The sequence below is a fragment of the Phalacrocorax aristotelis genome, chromosome 5, assembly GCF_949628215.1.
Source record: "Phalacrocorax aristotelis chromosome 5, bGulAri2.1, whole genome shotgun sequence".
Classification (NCBI taxonomy): domain Eukaryota; kingdom Metazoa; phylum Chordata; class Aves; order Suliformes; family Phalacrocoracidae; genus Phalacrocorax; species Phalacrocorax aristotelis.
The window spans coordinates 29,406,499-29,429,447 of NC_134280.1; the positions used below are offsets into that span (position 1 = coordinate 29,406,499).

A 22,949-nucleotide genomic window follows, 5' to 3' on the forward strand; every position below is an offset into this window, starting at 1 on the left:
ATTGTGACGTACACACGATGACAAGTTTTGCCCAGTAACCCATGCAGAAAGCAGCTTTTTCCAAGGTACTGTCTTCAGTATGTTGCAAAACAATTAATCCGCTTTAGGCTACTGCATTCTCCAGGAGAAATCCTGCCAAGATTCTCCTAGCATCTGTAATTTGGGAAGGTCAAAGCGCCTTAGTGAACCAGCTCCTGCTGCAAAACTCCAAAACATTTATTTCTGGAGAGAGGTCCCTGTTAAGCATCTCTGCGCTCAGTGGTTGAGATTGGTTCTTTACTATTGAACAGTTTACAGAGAAGCTTTTACCTAACAGATCTTTTCCCATGGCATAATTGACAAACTGCTAATTCTTAATACAGTTCTCAGGAAAGGGAGCTATAGAACTTGACGGCAAGGGCACTCCCAATCTGAAGATCAGGCTGATTCACCACTGAATATGCACCACTGAACATGTAGCACTCCATTTAAATTTTGTTTTCCATGTTACAAATGGACTGCAGTGCATGCTCACTACACACACATGCATACATCTTTTCTTTCTCTCTTTGTTAAACTGTGCTCATCAACATTTTTAATAACATGCATGGCAAGCCTTCCTGACAAATGTGATAGACTGTAAAGAATCTGGCAGAAATCAATAATCATCGAGGAATGCAGAATTTAGATGGTAAATGATGACAGCTTCTTCAGGTTAAAAATCAATAATACAGTGTTGAATATGGCTTGGACGCCACAATTGGGTCATGCTAGGCAGGTGTTGTCTCTCACTGAGAGCTCTGAGGCACCTTTAGTGCAGTGAGGGGTAGGGAGATGCCAGCATGCATTTGAAGAAGCTTGAGTGGCGGTGTTTCTAGTTGGGGTGAACCCTACAGTTCAGATAAATTTCAGCTAGATAAATACTTTTAAAAGTTCACTTGTTTTGATTCCTGTAAGAACATATCTGTACATATTCCATAGAAACTGGGTAGCAAGGTCAGGAAGGACAGTATTTTCTGAGGTAGGAAAACCATGCAGGAAATCCTAGCAGTGTAGCACACTGAGGCATCCTCTGTGCATTGCTCACTGATGCATCCAGGCTCTCATGCCAAGCTAGCAATTGGATTCCAGGTCTTTTATACTGACTTGATAGGCCAAACTGATTTTTTTCTTTTACTGCAAAATGCATTTAAGATGTATAGGTGAGATTTAAAATAGGAGTAGGCCACTAGTAGGTTACTAACTTCTGGAATTTAATATTTTTCCTGTTTCGGGGGTTGGTTTCTTTGTTTTTTCAAATGTGTTGAATATTGAAGAAGATCCATAAATTACCCTCTGCGTTGTCAGTATCACAGCTATCAACCAGCAGTGGAAAGCCATTCTGCATCCACCCACTTCTTTCTTCCCCCCCCCCCCCCCCCCCCCCCCCCTTCTAACTTGGCGCTCTCAAACTGAAGAGTCTCAGTGCCTTGGTGTCCCTTGTGCCTGTGCAGTTTAGTAATTAGTATTCTTAAAGCTCATACTGTTTAAGATCTTATTCAGCCATGCCCTATTGCTGAATACTCTCTCCAGTGTAGTGTAGTAGTGTAAACTGTAAGCTAGTATGGAATAGTACGCTGCTGGAATTCAGCTGTTCTTGTGGGCAGATTAAACCTTCTGAAAGATAGACAGCATGAGTGAATTATGTCAATTTTTTCCAAGTCTCAAACCTTTGAGATTCCTAAATCATAAAAAACCCAAATCCCAGATAACCTGCTTTTTAATTTTTTTAACTGTCAGGCTTTCATAGATATAATATAAAAATAATGTCTTCAAAGATCTGTTGTTGTGGAGGTCAGGTTTTTTTCTTAGATATAACTAAGAATCACATTTGAGAAGCAAAAGTCATTCTAACTCAGATTTTTGATTAAAAATATAATTTGAAAGTACTTCATATATATATATATACACACATATAGTGTGCTTTTATTCTGGATGTTTAGTGCTTTTAGGATGTACCACAATGTTTTTAAAAGTAATACAGAATGTACATGTGGGCTATTTCTTTTCACAAAGTAACATGTTTTTCTTCATGTGTAGATTTCATATCAGATTTAAAAATAAACTTGTATATTTCCTTTGGCTTTGAACCTACTTATAACTGTTAAGTGCATTGATTTAATACGACAGCTAACCTGTCTATTGTGATAGCCCTCAAAAAAATTCCTGCTCTATTTACAGTTGCTTAGGAAGACAACTCTTCCATGGAGTACTTGAGCAACATGGAGTTATCTGGGGACAACTGTAACTTATTTAAATATTCCCTGTACAAATGAAAGCCCATTCACTACTTTCCATTATTTTGTGGATCTATAGGATTTGGCTACTTAATTTGCTCGTGTGTTTTGATTCTATAGAAGTTCAAAAGACAATAAAAGTAGCCCTTTAAAATTGTGTGTGTGTGTGTGTGTCTGTTAAGAGAATTGGAGGAAGTAGAAGATGGCACTGAAAGAAGGGTTAATTTCCTATGTATGCATTTTTGAGATTTTTGGTAACCACCCTGCTTAGCCTTTCTGACCAGTTTCACTACAACAAAATATTTTCTAAAAAAACTTACAGGAAGATTTTGTCAGGATTTCCCTGATTGATTCATGAAGAGAGGGGGCAATACAGGAAAGAAAAAATATCAATAAATACAAATGCCTGTTGATGATGCCTGTTATAAACATAGTAACAGGAAGATCTGTTATGTTGGGATCAGTGGTGGTTGGTGGTTTGTTGTTCAGGGTCTGTCTATTTCATTTTTATGGAATATTAATACATTCCAGTGTCCGCCTTTTTGGAAGAATAATTTTGGAAAAAAAACGTCTTCACACACACACACACACACACAGACACACAGACACACAGACACACAGACACACAGACACACAGACACACAGACACACAGACACACAGACACACAGACACACAGACACACAGACACACAGACACACAGACACACAGACACACAGACACACAGACACACAGACACACAGACACACAGACACACACACAGACACACAGACACACACACAGACACACAGACACACAGACACACACACAGACACACACACACAGACACACACACACAGACACACACACACAGACACACACACACAGACACAGACACACACACACACACTTACTTATATAACTTACTTTCTGGTCTAAAGGTTTGTAACAACAAAACAAACAAACAAACAAAAACCCAAACCAAATCTGCATTCTTACGAAGCAGTGCAGAATTTGTTTTAAGATCACATAAGACCATTTGCAGTAAGGGTCCCCCTTGAAAGAGAGTTTAGCTGTGCATGTGTTTTTGTGTTGTATCTAATCTGCTGTAATTGTGTGTTGCCACTTCAAGGGTCGTCACAGATTTCTCCCTTATACCTGTGCATTTCTTCTTGCCTCAAATCAAATGATTGTAAGACCACGGGTCAGTGAGATTGGTCAGCTGATTCCAGAGGAAATTGTTGTGCTAGGTAAAATACATTTGAGGGGTTGGTTGTTTTTCTCATCTTGCAAACGTGCACTCTCTAGATCTGTTGCGTAGTTTTTAGAAAAAGGTCAGAAGTCTTTTTCGCAACAGCCGCCTGCTCTTGCATACATTAGACTGAGTCTTTAACTCATGGCAGTATATAAAGTGTCCATTCAGTTCAGTTTTACATGTTCTGTAAACACTATAGGACTGCCGTGCAAGCATAGAGCTTCTTGTAGCCTGAATACATTAGGGTGTTCTAGTGTAAATGGAAATACTCAGCAGAGTATTTCCTTTGGCCACTAATACTGAGCAGTGGTGTTCAGTATGATTTGAGGGGAGGGGGTGTTACAGAAGATGTAGACTAGCACAGAAAGTAGGAATGTGGTCTGCTAGAATACAGACCTTACTCATTTCTCTGTCTTCCACCCCCACCCCCTGTCAACATCCTAGCCAATTCAAGTACCTTCCTTTTCATGTGATCACCCAGAATAGAATTAAGGTCACTGTAAGGCTGGCAGTGTAAAATTCTCAATAGGAAATGAAACAGCACATAGCCATGAAACGGCAAAAATGTGTCAGAGTTAATATAGAGGATTTTGTTAATGGTGTTTGAGGAAGGAAACTTTCTGATAAAAAGAGCTGAGTTGTACTTTTGATTACAAGGTGTTTTGTTCTTTGTCAGTGAGGTTGTATACAAATGAGGGCAGAAATAAAGATATTGAAATATGATGGAACTAATTTGCTATTGGCTTGATGTCCTTAATGTGTGATCTTGTTTATATTGTGTCCACATGGGGAAATTGACTGAAGCAGCTCATGTGAAGCTTAAATTAACAACATGTAGGATAACTTCCTTTTTTAAATGATGAAGTCTCTCCTGGCTTAAAAGCCTATTCTTCGATATTCCGTTTAATTTACTTAAGGGTTGACTTAGGAAAATGTCTAGTACTCAGTGTTTTTCCCTTTCAAAGTACACAAACCCTGATCTACAAAAATGAAATAATTTCATAGCCATTTTGCATTTCATTGTATTTTTATATATTAGTGCGCTCTGAGTCTAATAGTTATTCCATCCTTTCTGCTGTCTGATTAATCAGATATTTTTAACATAGAGAACTCTGTGTAGAAGCATATCAGATGTGTTTCGCTGTGCTCTTATTTTAGTGAAATGACAAAAACAGTGGAGATTGCTGGGGAAGGCGGACCCTTGGGAATACATGTAGTGCCCTTTTTTTCGTCTTTGAGTGGAAGGTAAGCTGTCTGTGCATTGCTCAAAAAGTATATTAATGAAAGAATTTCAGTTGTGGTTTTCTTAAAATACTTACTGTTTAACCATAAGGAAAAGAAATGCATAGAAGAAGATTGGTACTTGAGTCTATGACACTGTCTTCCATTACCAAAATATTGACTAGCCTAAGTTACATATAAGATAACACCAACCCATTTGTTCACGTAGGTCCTTCTAATCATCTCTGGTTTTATTCTCTGAACGGTAAACTAGACTGTAGAATAATGTAATACTAATGGTGTGTGGGCTAGGGGGTTGGTTTGTTGTTTTTTTTTTTTGTGGTGTTGGGTTGGTTTTGTGGGTGTGGTGGTTTGTTTTGGTTGTATGGGGATTTCTTTTGGCTTGGGTTTGTTTTTTTGGATTTTTTTTTTTTCCTGTTTGGTTGGTTTTTTTATTGGATTTCTCTACATAGGCCCTTCCTTAGTGACCTATCAGACAAGAAAAGTAAAAAATTTGCTTGCCTGGTCATGTCGCATATTTTTCAAGCCATCTTTCAGATTTGGTTGTATAGCATTTATAAAATGTGCACTATACCATGAACCTTTCTTTGTCACAATACAATTACTTTAATTATAAGTGATTTAACATAGTCTCTTGAGATCACAAAAGCCTATTATGCCAGCATGCTCATATTGATGTACTCTAGTTAAGACTGTGTCAGCATTTTCATTTTAACTGTTTTCCAAGCTATGTAGCTCAGATGTTAAAAAAAAAAAAATATATATATATATATTTAAAAACAACAAAATTCTAGGCTGAAATTTGACATACAGAGGCTTAACCAGATAGTTAATTTGACACTGGCAGCCCTGAATAAGAGATGGGAAATTGCCAGTGCCATAAATGACACTAATTTATAGTAAAATGGCTGCCTGTAACACAAAGACAATTATTGCAAAAGTAAAAATTGTATCATTCTTAAATGTTTCTTTATTCATCAACTTTAATGTAGGACAGAGAATATGAAGGATTAAATTGCCTTGTAAAAGTCTGTGTGTGTAAATGTTTTCTCAGCAAGATCTGAGTTCATAAGTGGACCCAGATTCATTCATAATGTTTTATTTGCCAAAAGGGGAAATAGATGTCCACCAGCTGCCTGGAAAAATGTTGTCACTGTCTCAAGAAGAAAGTTGGCCTTCAATGGGAACTGTAGGCGGCCTGCGTTGTGTCATTGGCTTTGCAGGCTGCCTGTGTTTGAGGAAAGCTCTTGCATTTGTTACCCCATCATGAAATGCAGACAATAGTTCTTTGTTATAGGTATGCCATAAGGTTGTAGTGTGTACACCGTATTTCAAGATCATTAGGCAAAAAATATTATGAAATTGCAAGGTATTAAAATCAGTAATTATTGTGACTATAACACATTTCTGTACAAAAGTATCGCTGTGTTGAGTGCAGCTTTTGAAGACCTCCATGAAAAAAAAGTGGAGTTCCTTGGTCTGCATTGCATGCATGCCAATATGTCCTTATTTACAAATGCTTTTGGGGATCCCTCAGAAAAAAAAGAGTATTTTGACAGACGGACTCCTTGTTTAGAAAGTTGTCTGAAATTTTAATGACGCTTGGCAGAACCATGGTGATATCTTTGTAAAAGCACTAGAATGACTTAAATCGCTTGTCCCCTTTATTTAATCAAGCCTGAAACTGGTGTATAAATTTTAACTCATCATAACATGAGACAGTACAGACCATCTTTTATTTCTGCTAATGACAAGATACAATTTATAGGGGCACACTGGCCATGACTAATTTGGTCTGGTATTTCAATTGTAAAGTTATCTTCTAATAAGGTAATGCTGGCTTTAGCCTAGTGCTGCTGCAGAGCAAAATTTTTCTAGAGGTAGTTAAAACATTGCATTAATTTACAAAATCTTAGTTTATACAGGAACTACAGAACTAATGGAAATTATTTTCCCCTTTCTTTTGCACTTAGATGTCATTAAAATAGGAAATTAAAATTTAATAGTGCATTAAAATAATGCTAAGATTGAGGCTGTGTAAAAAAGTAATGAAGCAATGAATTTAAGCTGCCGCAGCATATGTAACTCAGGCCACTCATTCAGGTACTACAGCACAGACGACTTTCAGACAAGTGGACAACCCTATTGCATTATATGGATGCAGCATCTAAATACAACAGGTTTAGCGAATATCATAGCAACTTCTTAATTTGTAATGTCTTTTATTTGTCTACTTTTATTGGTTTGCATCTTAATATAATAATTTCATTAGTTCTTAGTGTTTAGTTTTTTGATTGCCACTAGTTGGATGTTTGTCATCAGTAGGGCTGTGGCCCCTCTCCACCACTACCCCTTTGAATCCTTTAGTGAAGGGTAATGCAGGTTGCCAGAGAAACTTTATGCAATAAATCGAATCATCTTTTCTGTAATTCAGTAGGAACCAAGTTTTCACGTAAAGTACATTGATATGACGTAAATATAAATTTTTAAATCTTATTATACAGTAAATCTAAAATCACATGCATGGTGGATATAGTGTCATTTAAAATAGTTAATGGTGCTCTGTGAGTCTTGTTGAGTGGACTTAAATTCGAGGGGCAGTCATGAATCAGAAAAAATACAAGACTTCTGTTTTGTGCTTGGAGTGCTGGCACATTGGAAATTGCACATTAATATTTTATGGAGTATAACCAGTAGAAAATGGTCTCTAAAGGTCATCTGTCTTTGCTGATGTGGAAATTTAGGGGATAAAACCTGATTATAAAAGGTCATCACAAACATACAGTTGTCAGGTTTTTTTGGACATAATACTGGTACCATTGGCTATGTGTAGTTGAGTTGTAGTCTGCAATACAGAGGTGCTCCAGGTAGGTCAGAAATAGCCTAGCACTCCTAGCAGAGTTAGCCACACTGGAATTTTGCATCACCCATGCTTGTTCACTTAACGCATTATCAGAAGTTTCTGTGCTGCACCTCCATTTTCAATTTGCACAAAACCTGATAAAAAACAACTTTGCTTTTGACATTCAGCTGCTCTCCTGCCACATAAATAAATAGTGTTGCTGTTATTTATCAAAAAAAGGGGCCTTGGCAACTGGAAAGTTTCAGAGGTTCTTCAAACATAGAAATAGTGGTTATTTTGTGTCTTATTCTAATGCCCGTTGAGTTTATTACAGCCAAGTTAGAAAATTACTTTTGATCTGTTTGTACCTTTCTTTGGGGCAATGTAATCTTACTTAGTGGCAGACAAGTATTGCATGATCTACATTCAAATTTTTAAGTGGATGGGGAGATTTAGGTGTTTTGTTCTTTTCCTCTGAGTATGACCTACAGGACTTAATGCTTCCTGAAGTTCTAGCAAATAGTATAGCATTAGTGCCTGCAATTTTTCTTGGTGTTTCTTGCAATCCTGTCCCTGTTAGTTAGAGTGAGCTGGAAACCCTTCCTCTAGTTAAGCACTTTATAATGGCCTACTCTGTTTCATCTCATACACGGTAGAGATTAGTATCTCTTTTTAGTTGCTATAAATTAATGCCAGCAAAATAAAGGACAGGTTTTTTGGTGTGGTTTTTTTTTTTTGCCTATTAGGATGCTGGGACTCTTCATCCGTGGTATTGAGGAAAATAGCAGATCTAGGCGTGATGAGCTTTTCCATGAAAATGAATGTATTGTGAAGATTAACCATGTGGACCTTGCAGATAAAACCTTTGCACAGTAAGTGCTGGTTTACTGATACTTTTAACCATCCAGGATTTTATACAATGCTGTGTTTATTAAGTGATTCATGCAAAGGGACTAAAATTTGTTTCAGATAAAATGCCTGCAAAATTGATACCTGGCAGAAACTTTGTAATTTTCTGAAACATCCAAATACGGTGAAGTTTGAGGAGAGGAGTCATCTTTTGTAGTTTTAGTGAACCTATTGTGCTTACTTTATTTAAATAGCTTTAAGGTTTTTTTAACAGTTATCTTCACTTTCTAATTCTTCTGTTATTTCTTCCATATGTTCCTCGTAAGTCCTTCAGAACGAGTCAACATCGCAGCATGTTTTTTGATGCTCTTTTGCAAATTAAATAAGGTTACTTTTTTTTGGCACTGCAGCTTTTTGAGCATTTAATTTTGTAAAAACACTAGTACTTTCAAACTATGATTAGTTGAGCTAAACGGTAAGTCTCACCTCTTACGATTTTTATTACAAATCTGTTGATGTTTATTATCTATCTCAAATTACTTTAAGTAACAGGTTGCTTTGATCGGCTGTGAATTAATGTGACATTGTTGCACGAAAGAATAGCCTCTCAGATTTCACAGATATTTGCTGTAGTAATTAAATAGTAATTTGGTTTTACTTTTAATCCATATGTTTAGACAGCTGAGTGATTGTTTATAATATAACAAAAACCTATTGAGATCTCAAGGGAGTTGAGGCTTAACTTTCTAAACAGTAAGCCAAATGTTCAAGGTTTCTAGACTAAAATAAGTAATTTCACTGTTAGGGATAAATATTTGCAAAATAAGTTTTCATAAAACCAGCATAGTTCTGAGTAGGTGTTACCATGTTTCTGAGGCTGTGCTTTTTTCCTTCTGATAGGTTTTCAAGTTACTGTTTTCTGAATATTTGGTGGTAAATGTGTTTTGATGTGACATAGTACATGCCATTCTCTTCCACCCATGGAAAGTTCCTACATAAGATACCAACTTTATCAGAACATAAGTGTTGGTATCATATTAAAATGTTCCTTGACTCACCTGTGCAGTTTTGTAGTGAAGATGTATCCTTCTCAGGTATAATTTTGCCTGAATGAAAACCTCTCTTTTCAAAATAGTGTGTGATCTTTTCTTTACACATTTGTTGTCTCATTTGTGTTCTCTTTAAAATGTAACTAGAGCTACAGAGGCTTTAAGCCCATGAGATGTATGTGGAGTAGAGGACGCCACATGCATATTTTTCTGTAAGGTAACTAGATTTTGGGGTCAGTTAGAAATATTCCAGTAAACTTACCAGTTCTCCACCAGGCTTCTCTTCAAAATGAGAAATGTAAGACACTTTGCTTTTTCCAAGTTTGTGTAAAGTTTCAGGAGTTGGAAGGAATATTTACAAAGACAGTTGTTAGTTTAGAGAGGCCAGTCTTGCTAGATGCTCTCTCTGCCATTAGGAGCATGAAAGAGAGAAGGAACTAAAAGATCATATAGAGCAGAGCCTAATTTAGTTGGTCTAATTCACCTTCTCTTACAATAACAAGTGTGGTTGCAGTGGCATTGGTTCCGAGGATTAAAAATGTGGGCAGTGAGGACTCAACATCCATTTGGGGATTTGGGAGACTATTTTGCACAAGCTCTAGTCATGTCCTGTTACATTGTTCTCCTGAATTGCCTTCCAGAATAGCCTTCTGCATCATTTCTCTTCCCTGGCTGTTGAGACTCATAGAATCATAGAATTGTTAAGGTTGAAAAAGACCCTTAAGATCATCGAGTCCAACTGCTAACCTGTTACTGCCGAGTCCACCACTAAACCATGCCCTCAAGCACCACGTCTACCCTTCTTTTAAATACCTCCAGGGATGGACACTCAACCATCTCCCTGGGCAGCCAGTTCCAATGCTTGACAACCCTTTCGGTGAAGAAGTTTTTTCTAATGCCCAATCTAAACTTCCCCGGCTCAGCTTGAGGCCGTTGCCTCTCATCCTATTGCTTGTTACTAGGGATAAGAGTCCGACCCCCGCTTCGCTACAACCTCCTTGTCAAGGAGTTGTAGAGAGCAATAAGGTCTCCCCTCAGCTTCCTCTTCTCCAGACTAAAGAACTCCAGCTCCCTCAGCCGCTCCTCATAAGACTTGTTCTCTAGACCCTTCACCAACTTTGTTGCCCTTGTTTGGACACGCTCCAGCACCTCCAGTGCTCCTGCACTTCTTGCAGTGAGGAGCCCAAAACTGCACACAGTACTGGAGGTGCAGCCTCACCAGTGCCGAGTAGAGGGGCACGATCACCTCCCTACTCCTGGTGGCCACACTATTCCTGATACAAGGCAGGATGCCATTGGCCTTTGTGCCGCCTGAGCACACTGCTGGCTAAAGAATAGCTAAAGAAAGCAGCTTTCCATGTTGAAACTAATCTCAGTGAATACGCCTTTTAGTTTTCAACTGGCATGACTGTTGTGGTTTAGCGGCAGCTCAGCCCCACAGAGTCGCTCGCTCACTCCCCACCGGTAGATGGGGGAGAGAATCAGAAGGGTAACGCTCGTGGGTTGGGATAAGAACAGTTTAATAATTAAAATTAAAAGAAACAACAGTAGAAATGCAATGTAAAGGAGAACAACGAGGGGCGCAAAGCCCCGGGGGAGGGGGAAGGGAGGGGAGAGGGGGAACAAACAGCCGAAACAAACTGCACGCGCCGCAGCCGCTCGCTGCCCACCGACCCAACACCGCGCCGCCTCCGCGCTGCCACTGCCCCCCCTCAATATATTGGTCATGGTGTCACATGGTATGGAATGAACCTGCCATTGGCCAGTCGGGGTCAGCCGCCCCCGCCATGGCCCTGCCCCTCCCAGCCCCCCCGCCACGCGGCAGAGCGCGGGAAGCTGGAAAGGTAGCCGACCCCCACAGTGAGGAGAATTAACCCCTTCTCAGCCAAAACCAGCACAATGACATAACTGTACTAACCTAACAGAACTTCAGGTTACAGAAGCACAGTAATTGTAATGGATGTGACGAAGTATTGTCCCAATGACTACTGACCCAGAAATAGTCATCAGTATCTCCCTTGGGAGGAAAATCTGCTTGCTAGTTTCAAATTGACATTTCTTCATAACCCTTGTAAAAGCTGTTTTAACACTTAGTAGAAGCTGTTACATACTGTCTCTTTCTGTTTTCAGCTGAGACTTTCCAGTATTGCTCCTGATGATTGCTACTTCTGCAGCTGTAATAGCAGCAGCCTACTTTCTGTATTCCCGTGTCTGTAATAGTTTTATATATTGGGACTGTTGGTCTGCTTTTTCATTTGCTGTTAATCTATTCAATTACATTCTGTTGTGTTGCAGAGGTTCTAGCACCTCTTTTAATTGACTCCCTTATTTCTTTAAAGTATGTGTTTGGGGTCTCAAGAAATGTAAATTTCTTCATCCATTATTTTTTCTCTTTGAAGTGCAGCCAGTTATTTTGCCCCTGAAGATTGCATTTAGGCTTTCCCACAGGATGTCTTGTGTTATTTCCACTATTTTTTGTTTGAAGGAGATCTTATATTTTCTCTTTCATATATTTAAAATATTCATCTCCTGAAACTGAGTTATTAAATTACCTTGTAACATATGGCCAAGCGGCTACTTGCTAAGATGAAGATGGGGTGTGAAAGAAGCCAGCTAAGACTCTAAATCCTTATGCTGGGAGCATGCCATAGTTTCTGTGATCAGGGTAAGGTCTGTCCTTGAAAACCTTCATAGGCTATATGTGAGCAGGTATAACCCCTGCAGACACACTGGGACAGTGCTGTGACAGTTACAAAACCTAACCCTTGAGGGTGGTGCTAGAAGAATACCTCCCCACAGCACCGTCACTGCTACCTTTTCCAAGTTTGAGCTTTCTCTTCTGGCAGTGTCTCCTGTCAATGAATGTGGTTATTCCGACTCTTGCTGCGTGTACACTCGGTGTAGCCAAGATGGTCCCTTCCCACAGCAGTATCCATTGGGTTTGCCCCTTGACTTCAGTGTCTTCATGCTAAAAAAAACCCTCTCAAAAGCAGCCCCTCCCTTCCACTGCCTATGGCTGGAAGGTGGAGGTCCTGTGCAGCTCTGTTGGTCTGGGAAAGCAGTAGGTGTATATTCAAGACATTAACATTTGCAGTGGCCTTCTTTCTGTAGCAGGGTAAAAAAGACTTTATTTTGGAAGTACTTTCAACATTGGCCCTTGTTGCATAACTGCGTGTAAATCTAAAGCCAAGACTTCAGTGAAGTGCAGATGCACTACAGAAAGGTAGGAGATATGTAAATTGTTTTCTAAAGGACCCCAGGATTTATTTGAAAATTAATGTGGCCATAACTTCCCCTCTTGACCCGATTCTGCTAAGCAGTTCTTGATTTTTCATTCTTAAAATGTGCTTCAGCTACTAGTTCTCTTTGTACTTGAGTTGTCTTCTGCAATAAGGAAGAAAATCAGTCACCTTCATCAGAAGGTAGGAGAGGAAAGCATAGAAAGAGGGAAGTCTCCTTGGTTTCTTGAGAAACCAAGGTTTGTAAAATGTCTTGATGACCAAAACTACACATTATTCAGAATTCAGGGAAGGCTGTATTAACAGTTGCTTTGGCCAACTTGTCTTAATTGCCTTGCAATGCATGGGAACCCAAACATTGTATTGTTACCATGTGAATTGGTTCAAGGAGAGTAGTCTCACTAAATGCTCTAACACAGTTTCTGGAGTTGCACTTGGGCACATCTATAAAGACATTAAGTAAATCCACATGTCCACCTTAGCAAGAGATTTCTGCTTGAAAGATGTGAGTAATATCTACCTTTAATTTATTCTTTTATGTAAAAACATACAAATAGTTGCACTTTTGCTGTCACCAGGTTTTTTTTCTGATGTCTATATATGCCATACCATCCTCCTTTTCTGTTGCACTGTTTGCTGTCGCAATATTTCTTCTGAAGATGTCCACATATCCCATACCCTCAGCCTTTTTTATTGGTGTGAAATCAGCCAGCAGTTGCATTAGGGATGATGAAGGAATCTGAGGGGCAGTTAGGCTGTACTCAGGGGAAAAAATGGAGTCTTTAGCTTGCTCGTAGTAGATGTATCCGCCGATGCAATTGTTCATAAGTGCTCAGTGTGCCTCTATGCCAACAAGCAAATATGTAACAAACACTTGGAAAAAGTAGTAAGCTATAACTTCAGGAGTCTTTTGATGAGCTTTTGCCATCAGAACTTCCCTTCCTGATGTGCTGCATGCAAAATTGTGTTCATTAGTTTATTCTGGCTGATATGTTTTCATAACAGCCTAGAAATCCCAACAGATGTGCTGTTCCTTCTTGAAATGTAAGGAAATGCTGTAGTTCAGAAGTCTCGTTTCACGCGTACTTTCTAGAAAAGGGACACTGTAGATGTGAAGGTAAGGTTATTTCTTCACATTTAAGATAAATTTGTGTCTTATTCTCTGTAAACAACTTCAAACTTTGCCTGAATTTTCCAGTTATTTATGTGGATTTTCATACCTTTCTTTTAAAGGGCTCAGGACATCTTCCGTCAGGCAATGAAATTTCAAAATGTCATCTTGGAAGTCCTTCCTCCATATAATCGAGAACAGTACGAGAAGTCTGCTATTGCTCCCCTTTGTTTTCTGGACAATGAAGAAGGAGTTCCAAAAACAAAGATTCCACCTCCTGTTCATCCAAAACCTGGTCTGAAAACGATTAATCTTTCTGGAGCAAGCAGCTTGGAGGCAGGTGTACAGTCAACACTACAACAAGCTAAGAGCCCCAACCTCCCACGTCTGGGTAGAAAGTCATCTTCTCCCTCCCTGTCTCCCCTTATGGGCTTTGGCAATAAAAAAAATGCAAAGAAAATAAAGATAGACCTGAAAAAAGGTAAGTCTTTGGAGATGATGTGATTAATTCTGTATCATGTTCTCTATATTGATACCTGTACTTTTAACTAAACCAGTGACATCAAAAGTACAAGCAAGTTATTTACAGTTTAGAAGTTCCAAAACTTCCAAAAGGTAAAGGAATGTTAACAGGAATGTTCTCAACAGTCAGCTTTTTCATAAATCTTGGATGTGTGTTATCCAGACTTACTGATTTTTAAAACATCTCAGTTACTGATTATGTGGAAAGTATATCATTAGCAACATGCGATTCTGGGAGATGATTCAGCTGGTTTACAAGTACAGACTAAAAATTTGAACTGTCTGCTGGTAACCTTTGTTACTTTTATTCATATCTGCTAATTGACCAGCACTGTTATGACATTCTTTTAAAGATATGTTTAAAAATGTACTCTGCTCTGTTTCATATTATCCAGGAAATTGACCACAGATTTACCTGTCTTTCCCTTTTTAATTTTCTATGAACCTTTTCTTTCCATCTGTATTTATTCAGCTGTCAGCAGGCCGAATTTTGTGTGTATATTTTTAATTGCTGCTCCATGCCGTTGTCTGTCTTTGCAAGGAGTGACAGGTTTATGCACATATAGTAAAATGTCCTTACGTAGATCCCAATTAGCATTTATATTTTCTGTTCAATTTCTCTCTCTGATTTGGCTGAGAGTTAAATTTTGTGCTAGAAGTGGCCCCTTTAAAAACTGTAACTTTATTCTTTTAACAGAATGAATGTAATCAAGCTGTCGTTTCTTAATTTTCGTTGTTTCTTAACTTAAATCACTCATTTTTAATTCTGAACTCTTCCGCTTTGCATTAACAGAACCTATGTCAGAATTTTCCCCATTTTAGATGTAATGCTTTTGATTTTTAAACAGTAATTTGCATTTTTAGAAAAGATAGGGATGTGATACTGATGCGATATCTCTGAAAACTATCACATGGGTAGCAATCCTGCTCAATATAAAAAGATATTTATGGACCCTGCTGTTCCTGGGTGATTTTGGTGGCTCATGAGCAATACCTGCTAATATCGATTTCACTCCCTAATTATTTGTTAAAACATTTATCTATTAACAATTGAGGTTGTTTATTGCCAAGCAGCAAACAACTTTGCGAAAGGAAGCTTTGAAATATCACTTGTCCTTTCTTAACAGCACATAGTCAGCAGTTTTTGCATTCAAATCATGTGACGTTTTCTACTTTTCACCAAGTTTCAGTAAAGACTGCTAACTTGTATTTATGCTCATAAATAAACAATTCTGATTGCTCTGATTTGTTTCAAAAACTATTGAAAGTAACGTGAAGACTGATACTAAAACCACCTAGAGAAAACGTATGCGCTTTAAAATGAGAGTTCTCACTTGTTCTGTATTATTGTGGGCTATCCAAAAGTATTTCCATCTGTAGCTGTTGCAGGAGGATTTGAGCATGTGCTCTGACATGGATTGAGTTCTTCTCTAGACCATGCAGAAAATAGACTCATGTTTACTGCTTTTTGTTTGCTTTCTTTTTAAGAGCTAACCTGAACTGACTGTGATATGTTACTGACATGGCTTTCTTACTTTAAATGATCATCATTTGCTTGTTGAAATTTATGTTGGGAATTCTTTATCTGACCTTCTAGGTCCAGAAGGACTTGGTTTCACCGTGGTTACCAGAGACTCTTCAGTACATGGTCCTGGTCCGATTTTTGTGAAGAATATTTTACCAAAAGGTGCAGCAGTAAAAGATGGTCGTTTGCAGTCAGGAGACAGAATCCTGGAGGTTAGGATAAACATCCATTGTATTTGCATTGCTGAGTATTGATCGCTGGTTTTGACATAAATATTTTATTTCCTTATACATACTACTGATGTATGGAATTAAAATTCTTGACCTTAGTTAAAAAAAAAAAAAAAAGTCTTGTGGCTTTTGTACTCTTTGTCAAGAGGTATTTTATACCATGATTTCAAAACAGGTGTTTTTTTCACAGGGATCCATAGAACGTTTGAACAAGGGGGATCTAATAATGTCTTGGTTCCTAAAGCTTAGAAAAAAAGAACAAAGAAGCAAAGAAACAAAGCTAAAGTTTAGAAACAAAACATGTCTTGCCTCTTCAGCCATGTCCAAAAATCTCTGATTAATATTGAGGTGGTTAAACGCTCATTTTAAGGCAATTTTGCTCAAATTGGTCTGTTTAAAATTTTCAGATATCTTGTGACTTACAATCTCATTATCTAATGGGTTATTTCTACTCACTAACCTCAAAAAAAGCACTTAAGGTAAACAGTTTTAATAATACTTAGGTCTTGTTTTTGTACTTTTCATCTTCAAAGTGCTTTACAAACCAATTAAGCCTCACAAACCCCCTGCAAGGTGGGTAAGTACTACAGACCTGCTTTAACAGATGGTGAAAATGAAGGAAAAAGGTTAAGTGATTTGTGCAGGGCCAGAGGAGGAGACAGTGTGGGAACTGTTGCTAATTCTTCTTTGCTCTCAGTCACTGAATGACGCCTGTGTTAGGTGAGGGGAAGATAACAAAAGATAGTCATACTCACAGATATGACATTCTCTGTTCCTTTGTGTCTGGTAGGTGAATGGACGGGACATCACTGGCAGGACCCAGGAAGAGCTTGTAGCTATGCTGAGGAGCACAAAGCAAGGGGAAACTGTTTGTCTGATTGTGGCTCGTCAGGAGGAGGCCTTTCTACCTCGAGAGCTGGTAAAATCGTTATTTTGTCCCGAAGAGTGATAGTGAAACAATTCCATGTTTTAAAACTAGCCCAAGAAAAAGAAATGAACTGTTGTTGGCTGAGAAAGCCAGCAAAGAATAACTGTGTAAGGCTTGTGTTTGAGAAGTATTTGTACATACATTTGATTTTGATGGATACTTGATTTTATCTACTTCAGATGCAATTCCACGCAATCTGTCCAAAAAATGACATCATAAGCGTAACTCACAGCAGAATGTTGTATATTAATCTTGTAACTATGCGGTCAAGTATGACTGAAAATGGGTTATTGTCTTTCAGAAAAGCAACAAACTTTAAGCCAGAAGTTTAAAGTGCATGTAGTGAATCCTGCAGCTTATCAATAACAAATTAGTGAGGGTGGCTGCCCCCAGGAGATGCATCTCCTAAGCCAGGTGCCAGACTGCAGGAGTGGTGAGGAATAGAATTCCATTGCACTCCTCGCAAATTTTGGAAGGAAGCTTTTCCTTGGCTGCTAGTCTTTGACTTAATAGGCTCTTCCATGCCTGATTTTGTTCTATCTCAAGTGCTTAATTTTCACTGTTTTTTTTAAACGCTGGCATGAAACTGTGTTCTCGTTTTCTCTCACATAGATGGAGGAGGACTACATTAGTGTAAAAGTGCTATCTGATACATACTTGTTTCCCCTCACAGAAGGTCATCTCTTTGGTCCCTTCTTCCTTATCTTGATTGATGGCTATACTTGACCTTTCATTAAGAAGTTCTCAGGATAAAGGAAGGACAGCATTTCCTGCTTTTGTCTCATTTTATCTCCTTTAAAGAACACAAACCACCTTCAACTGCCTCCTTGCTTTTCCTTTTGCTTGAGAGTGTTAGTAGGATCTTCTGCAGAAATCCTCCATTATGTTTCTTTACAGAACATTGCACACAGTTTTCCTCTTTTTTTCCTTGGTGAGGTAAGGGTGTCTGTTGCCTATGGCAGGATAAGAAGCCGGAGGGGAGTTCAGATTCTCTCATGTGAGTCTGTCCTCCTGTGGTGCTGGTGCCCACTTTTTCCTGTAGTAGAGCAGTTGTGAAGTGTCTTAACAAAACTATTTTTGTTTTCATTTTCCTTTTTTATTGGACAATCTTTGAGGAGGATAATAGCAGAATATTTTCAGTCCTGTAATTGAGTATTCATTGTCAGTGAATTCCCTAAGCAACAAAGTTGGTCATTGTAACGCTCTGCTTAGTTAGCCCTGAGCTGTAGATTCAATGCCTGTGTGGATCAGAGGGAAATTACTGAGTCTTGAAAGTAGTAAATTATCTATTATGCTTACGTTTAGGATTTCTTTTCTTGCGCCAGCTCTTGTAAGAAAGAGCTTATTTTTTGAAAAGGCTACCCCTATCAACAGTTTTTTTCTTGCAGGTTTTTTACATTTTAAAATACATTACTTGGAAAATGTACTTTTGAAAGAAAGTATATATTCTTCTTTTCTGTCTTGTGTTCTCAGTGTGTGGGTATAAAAGGCTGGAAGAATCTAAAAGCTATTTATAATTTTTACCTACCACAGTTGCCTGCTATTAAATTCTAGCCCCTACAACAAGGATTAACTACGTTTCAGAAGGTGACTTACTTATGACTGGTGTGATTGAGATCCAGAAAGTAGCCACATTTATCCTGCTGGCTTGACCTTCGCTTAGATTGCTTTCTCTGCGAAAGAATGATGCACAAGTGATGGCCCTCACCGTAATGGTGATGATACGTGAATTCTAATACTGTTTTGGGTTTCATGTTGTCCCAATCAAATACAATATAATACAAATGTGAGTTACTGAAATATGTTAGATAATTTTATGGAACCTGCCCTTCTAAATTAAAAAGCCTTTCAGTGGTATGTGTTTGGTAGCTCATGGCAAAAGTGTGGGTTACCATATCCCAGATATTGATACGTACATGATGCTTGTTAGAATTCATGAGACATCTGAGAATAGTCTCAGCAAAGATTACAAAAATTAAAATAAAATTGGTTTAGCTTTTTTTGTTTGTTTTTAGCTTTAGCCATGACATTACATTGGGCTAATCCTCTGCTACCTCAAAAGTTACAGTGCTGTTTTGATCAAAGAGGAGAAAAAAGCCAGCACTTGAAATGTTTGATTTTGGAAGGAAAGGCAGTGGATAATCTGGTCTTTTTCAAGGACAGCGGTAACTGAATGCTGTATGTAACATGCATGCAGAGTTTACCTAAATACTTGAGGGTTTTGTTAATGCCTGGCAATAATAGGGTAATTGCTTTATATCAGACTTGTTCTTGATTTGAGCATTTCTACAGGGATTGTAATCTGAGAAGCTATTTTTTTTAGATTCCCCATTACCTGTTGAAAGGAAAAGGAGCTGCACAGCCTAGTAAACATGCCCACTCCCCACAGCTTCCTGTGGCAAAGATGCCCCTGGAACCTGGACCCACTAGAGACCATGCACAAAACCACTTTTGAGGATGTTGCTCTGCTAGAACTGGGTTCCTACATTGACTTCTGGAAAGAATTTGATAGCTGCACAGACACAAAGCAAAGAGTATAACAAAGTAACAGTGGGTGGCATTTGGTTGTGAGGGTCTGTAATAATATAGTTTGACTTTCCCTCCTAACAAAGCTGTGGTTTGGAGAAAGCTTGGTCACACGAATATTTTCTCTTCAGTAAGCTGGATGGGAGTTGAGTTTGGGGGTTTTGTTACCATGATCTATGCTGATGAATTGCTAGCAAGTAGAAAAATATATTCAAAGTAGCAAACCTTTACCACATGAGCCAAGAGAGAGATGTGATGTGGGGTGAGGATGAATCAGTGTTGCAAACAGGCACTATTAAATTATGGGGAACTGGGGCTTCGATTACACTAGCCCATGCAACATCTGAGGGTTGTACAGTTACATTGTTACATTGTTTGCACATAATGAGGGAATAAAATAGAAAACCCAATCTTTGTAGTGTTGTTACTGCTTTGAAAAAAAGAAAAGGAGGATCTAATGAGATTTGATTTTTTTTTTTATATATATATATATTGAAGCAGATCAGTGAAGTAGAAGTCAGACCAACCACAGGCTGTCCTCCTTATTATCCAGTTAGCCAAATGTTCCCAGTAATTCCTGACAGCTGTTGACAGTGTAGCAGCCGAGTAAGGAGCTGATTCCAAAATTCAGGAGAAGCTCTTGACTCACTTAATTACTGCAGTCTACAGAATGGCCGGTGATTAGTGCATTCTTTAAGGTGTATTTGGGTTTTAAACTGTGTAACTCTGTTTTCTAATGGATGGTGAATATTACAGTGAGAAACTGGCTTAACTGAACAGGTTTGGATTTTCCAGCTCTTACTGAAGTAAATGGAATACACATCAAACTGTGGCTATCATTCTATTGTGTTTTGAAAATACGAAGTTTTGATCATGTGTATTTGTTGCACCATGTTTTTTCTCTGGGAGAAATGTGTGATCTGAAGGTGCCATTTTTTTCAGTAATGGTATAAAGATCACTTACTCCACCTTCCCTTTCTTTATTGCTGCATTGGTAAAACAAGCAAAGCTGCTTGAATGAGAACAGCTCTGGCGTAACCCATTCTGTGCCATGACCCTATGCAATTCTTTATTCTTGTTATTTTTTATGAGCCTTCAGGATAGTGGATATGACACATGTAAACAGAGGGATGTGCCTGTTCTGCAATTACCAGAAATAATATAGCACTGAAAATATTTCAGTGCATTTTTCTTTAAGTTAGGGCACATACATAACATAAGTTTTACATATGCTTTATTTTTGTTTTAAAGATAGCTTTGACTTGCCAGTTTCAACTGTAATCACTATTTCTATGGTTTCTTGGCATATTCACTGATCCCTGAAGAAAGGAGGTGGAAAGGGAACAAAGCAGCATTTTTACAAGAACAACTAAAAGAACAACAATGTATATAATGTAGCAGTTGATCTTTAACTCTGAGTCTTTTTTTACATGTGTAATATAAAGGATAGAAGGAAGCAGGATGAGGGACAAGCTCAATTAATAATTTTCTTCTGCTTACCATGTGGTTAACTTTTATGTTTCAGTCTTCCCCTAGTTAATTCCTTCCACTACCTTGAACTTCTGTGCCTGACTTGTTTGCCCGAAGTGTTTTCCTTTCTGTTTTTAATATTCAAAGCTTAATTTCTATTACTTCCTTTTAATTGTTTCTTGACTTTTTATGTGCAGGAAATAATAGGTGAAATTTCAGCCTAGGCTTAACCATTTTTGCACCTGTTTTTGTAGGTCAAACCAGTGATTCAAGTGCTCAATTAACCAGAAATGGTAAAATAATTTCTGTCACAGAATGATTCCAGCAAGTACCAGAAGTACCAGTTCTCTGTTGTGTTACCTCTATTCAAAGGGAGAAGATCCTGATAGAAAAAAAAAAGTCAATATACATATATTGGATTTTAATAACATATACAAGAATCAGTTCTTAAATCATCCAGCATAATGAATAGAAGGATATTGTGAATACACATGGCGCCTTTCATCTTCAATAACTTTATAAACTATATAGATTTTTTTAAGTCCTGGTTTTTTCCAAGAATTTTTGAAAGAAAGTGTTTAATTTGGGGCTTGTATTTTCTCTTTATGTAGACTAGTTAAGAAATGAGTGTAGGCTGTGTATCATGAAAGATACAAATGTATCTTTTTAGAGTGAAAACATTGTGTAGGGCAGCCCCGCAAAGGGTTTTGGCTTTCATTATATATTTCAGAAGATGGTTCATTGTAGCTTAGAGTACTGGAAACTATGCTCTGAAGTTTGTTAATTAGTTACTGTGCTCGTTATAAAAGTCAGTAAGAGATCACCATTTAGAAGGGACGTGACAATCTTTCCCATCACAGTGAACAGAAAGTGTGGCAAAAAGTTATCCCTTTATTTATCCCGGCTTTTGGTGGGACTTTGTAACTTACCAAGGGGGAATACATTTTTAATTTAAACTAGATCCAATAATTTTGCAATGGCAGAATGAGCTCTCATATGCTGTGAAGTGCCAATATAGCTACCGACACAGGAAACATGTTTACTGTGCTTTTCCACGTGATAGTGGTAGTCAGCCTTTTCAAGGCTGCAGAGATGTTATTGCGTCTGGTCTACTATTGCTTTCTCTGTCAAGCCTGTCAAAGTGTTATGATCCAGCAATGATGTGTCTTTCAGATCCCACTCTTCCTGTTTTCCAGCAAATACAAGGAACCTTAAGAGGCTGGTCTGAAAGCTCTGGTCGTAGCACTCGTTGGCTGTGAGAACATCTGATGGTGCTCTGCCTGCTGGTAAAGAAAAATTTAGAGTGGAGACAACCAAGGAGAGAAAAGCATAATGTTACTCGTACCATGAGATATAGTATTTGCTTATAGGATTACTGCCCAAAGATCCTAAGTTGAGGAACCCTAACTCAGAGCATTGGGAAATGAAAACTGTTTACTTGATAGCATCAGACTCAGCTCTGGTGTTGTCCAAAATTGTTTGGCAGCCTACTTCAATCTATGAAATGAGAACTATGTCTGCAACAGAGTCGAGGCATATAAAAAATCTGGCTCTTAACAGAAATTGAGTCTTCATACATTTTAGATGCATTTACTTAGATTTATAGTGTTTGCATTTAATAAAACCAAAGTATTTGGGCAATTTTTAAAATTTACTGGCAAATGTAGTTCCTTGCCATTTACAAGGCTCACCAGATTTATTCCATATACCATATGAAAAGTTTTAAGTGTCTCTGCCTTAGAATCCATGAAAAAGGTTTTCCAAGGCTGTCTTAATGTAAAATGTGGGCATGTGGTGTTTGAAGCAGACATAAAAGAATTCTACACTGCTCATTGCTTTGTTTACCATCCCTTTTGACACAGTAACCAATGAATCAAGTAGAGTTGGATTTGTACATCACAGTGTTTTGAGCTGTTTGCCTGGAATATA

The 22,949-nt window shown here is 38.2% G+C and overlaps 1 protein-coding gene across 4 annotated transcripts in view; it reads left to right on the forward strand.

The window, feature by feature from the left end:
• The window catches only part of PARD3B (par-3 family cell polarity regulator beta), a 442,892-nt gene that overhangs the window by 195,401 nt on the left and 224,542 nt on the right, over window positions 1-22,949 (forward strand). For all 4 annotated transcript variants that reach the window (XM_075093709.1, XM_075093712.1, XM_075093710.1 and 1 more), the window contains exons 6-10: window positions 4,646-4,732; window positions 8,318-8,443; window positions 13,942-14,300; window positions 15,939-16,078; window positions 16,887-17,015. In XM_075093709.1, coding sequence (XP_074949810.1) covers window positions 4,646-4,732; window positions 8,318-8,443; window positions 13,942-14,300; window positions 15,939-16,078; window positions 16,887-17,015 — 841 coding nt within the window. The remainder of the gene's footprint in view (window positions 1-4,645; window positions 4,733-8,317; window positions 8,444-13,941; window positions 14,301-15,938; window positions 16,079-16,886; window positions 17,016-22,949) is intronic.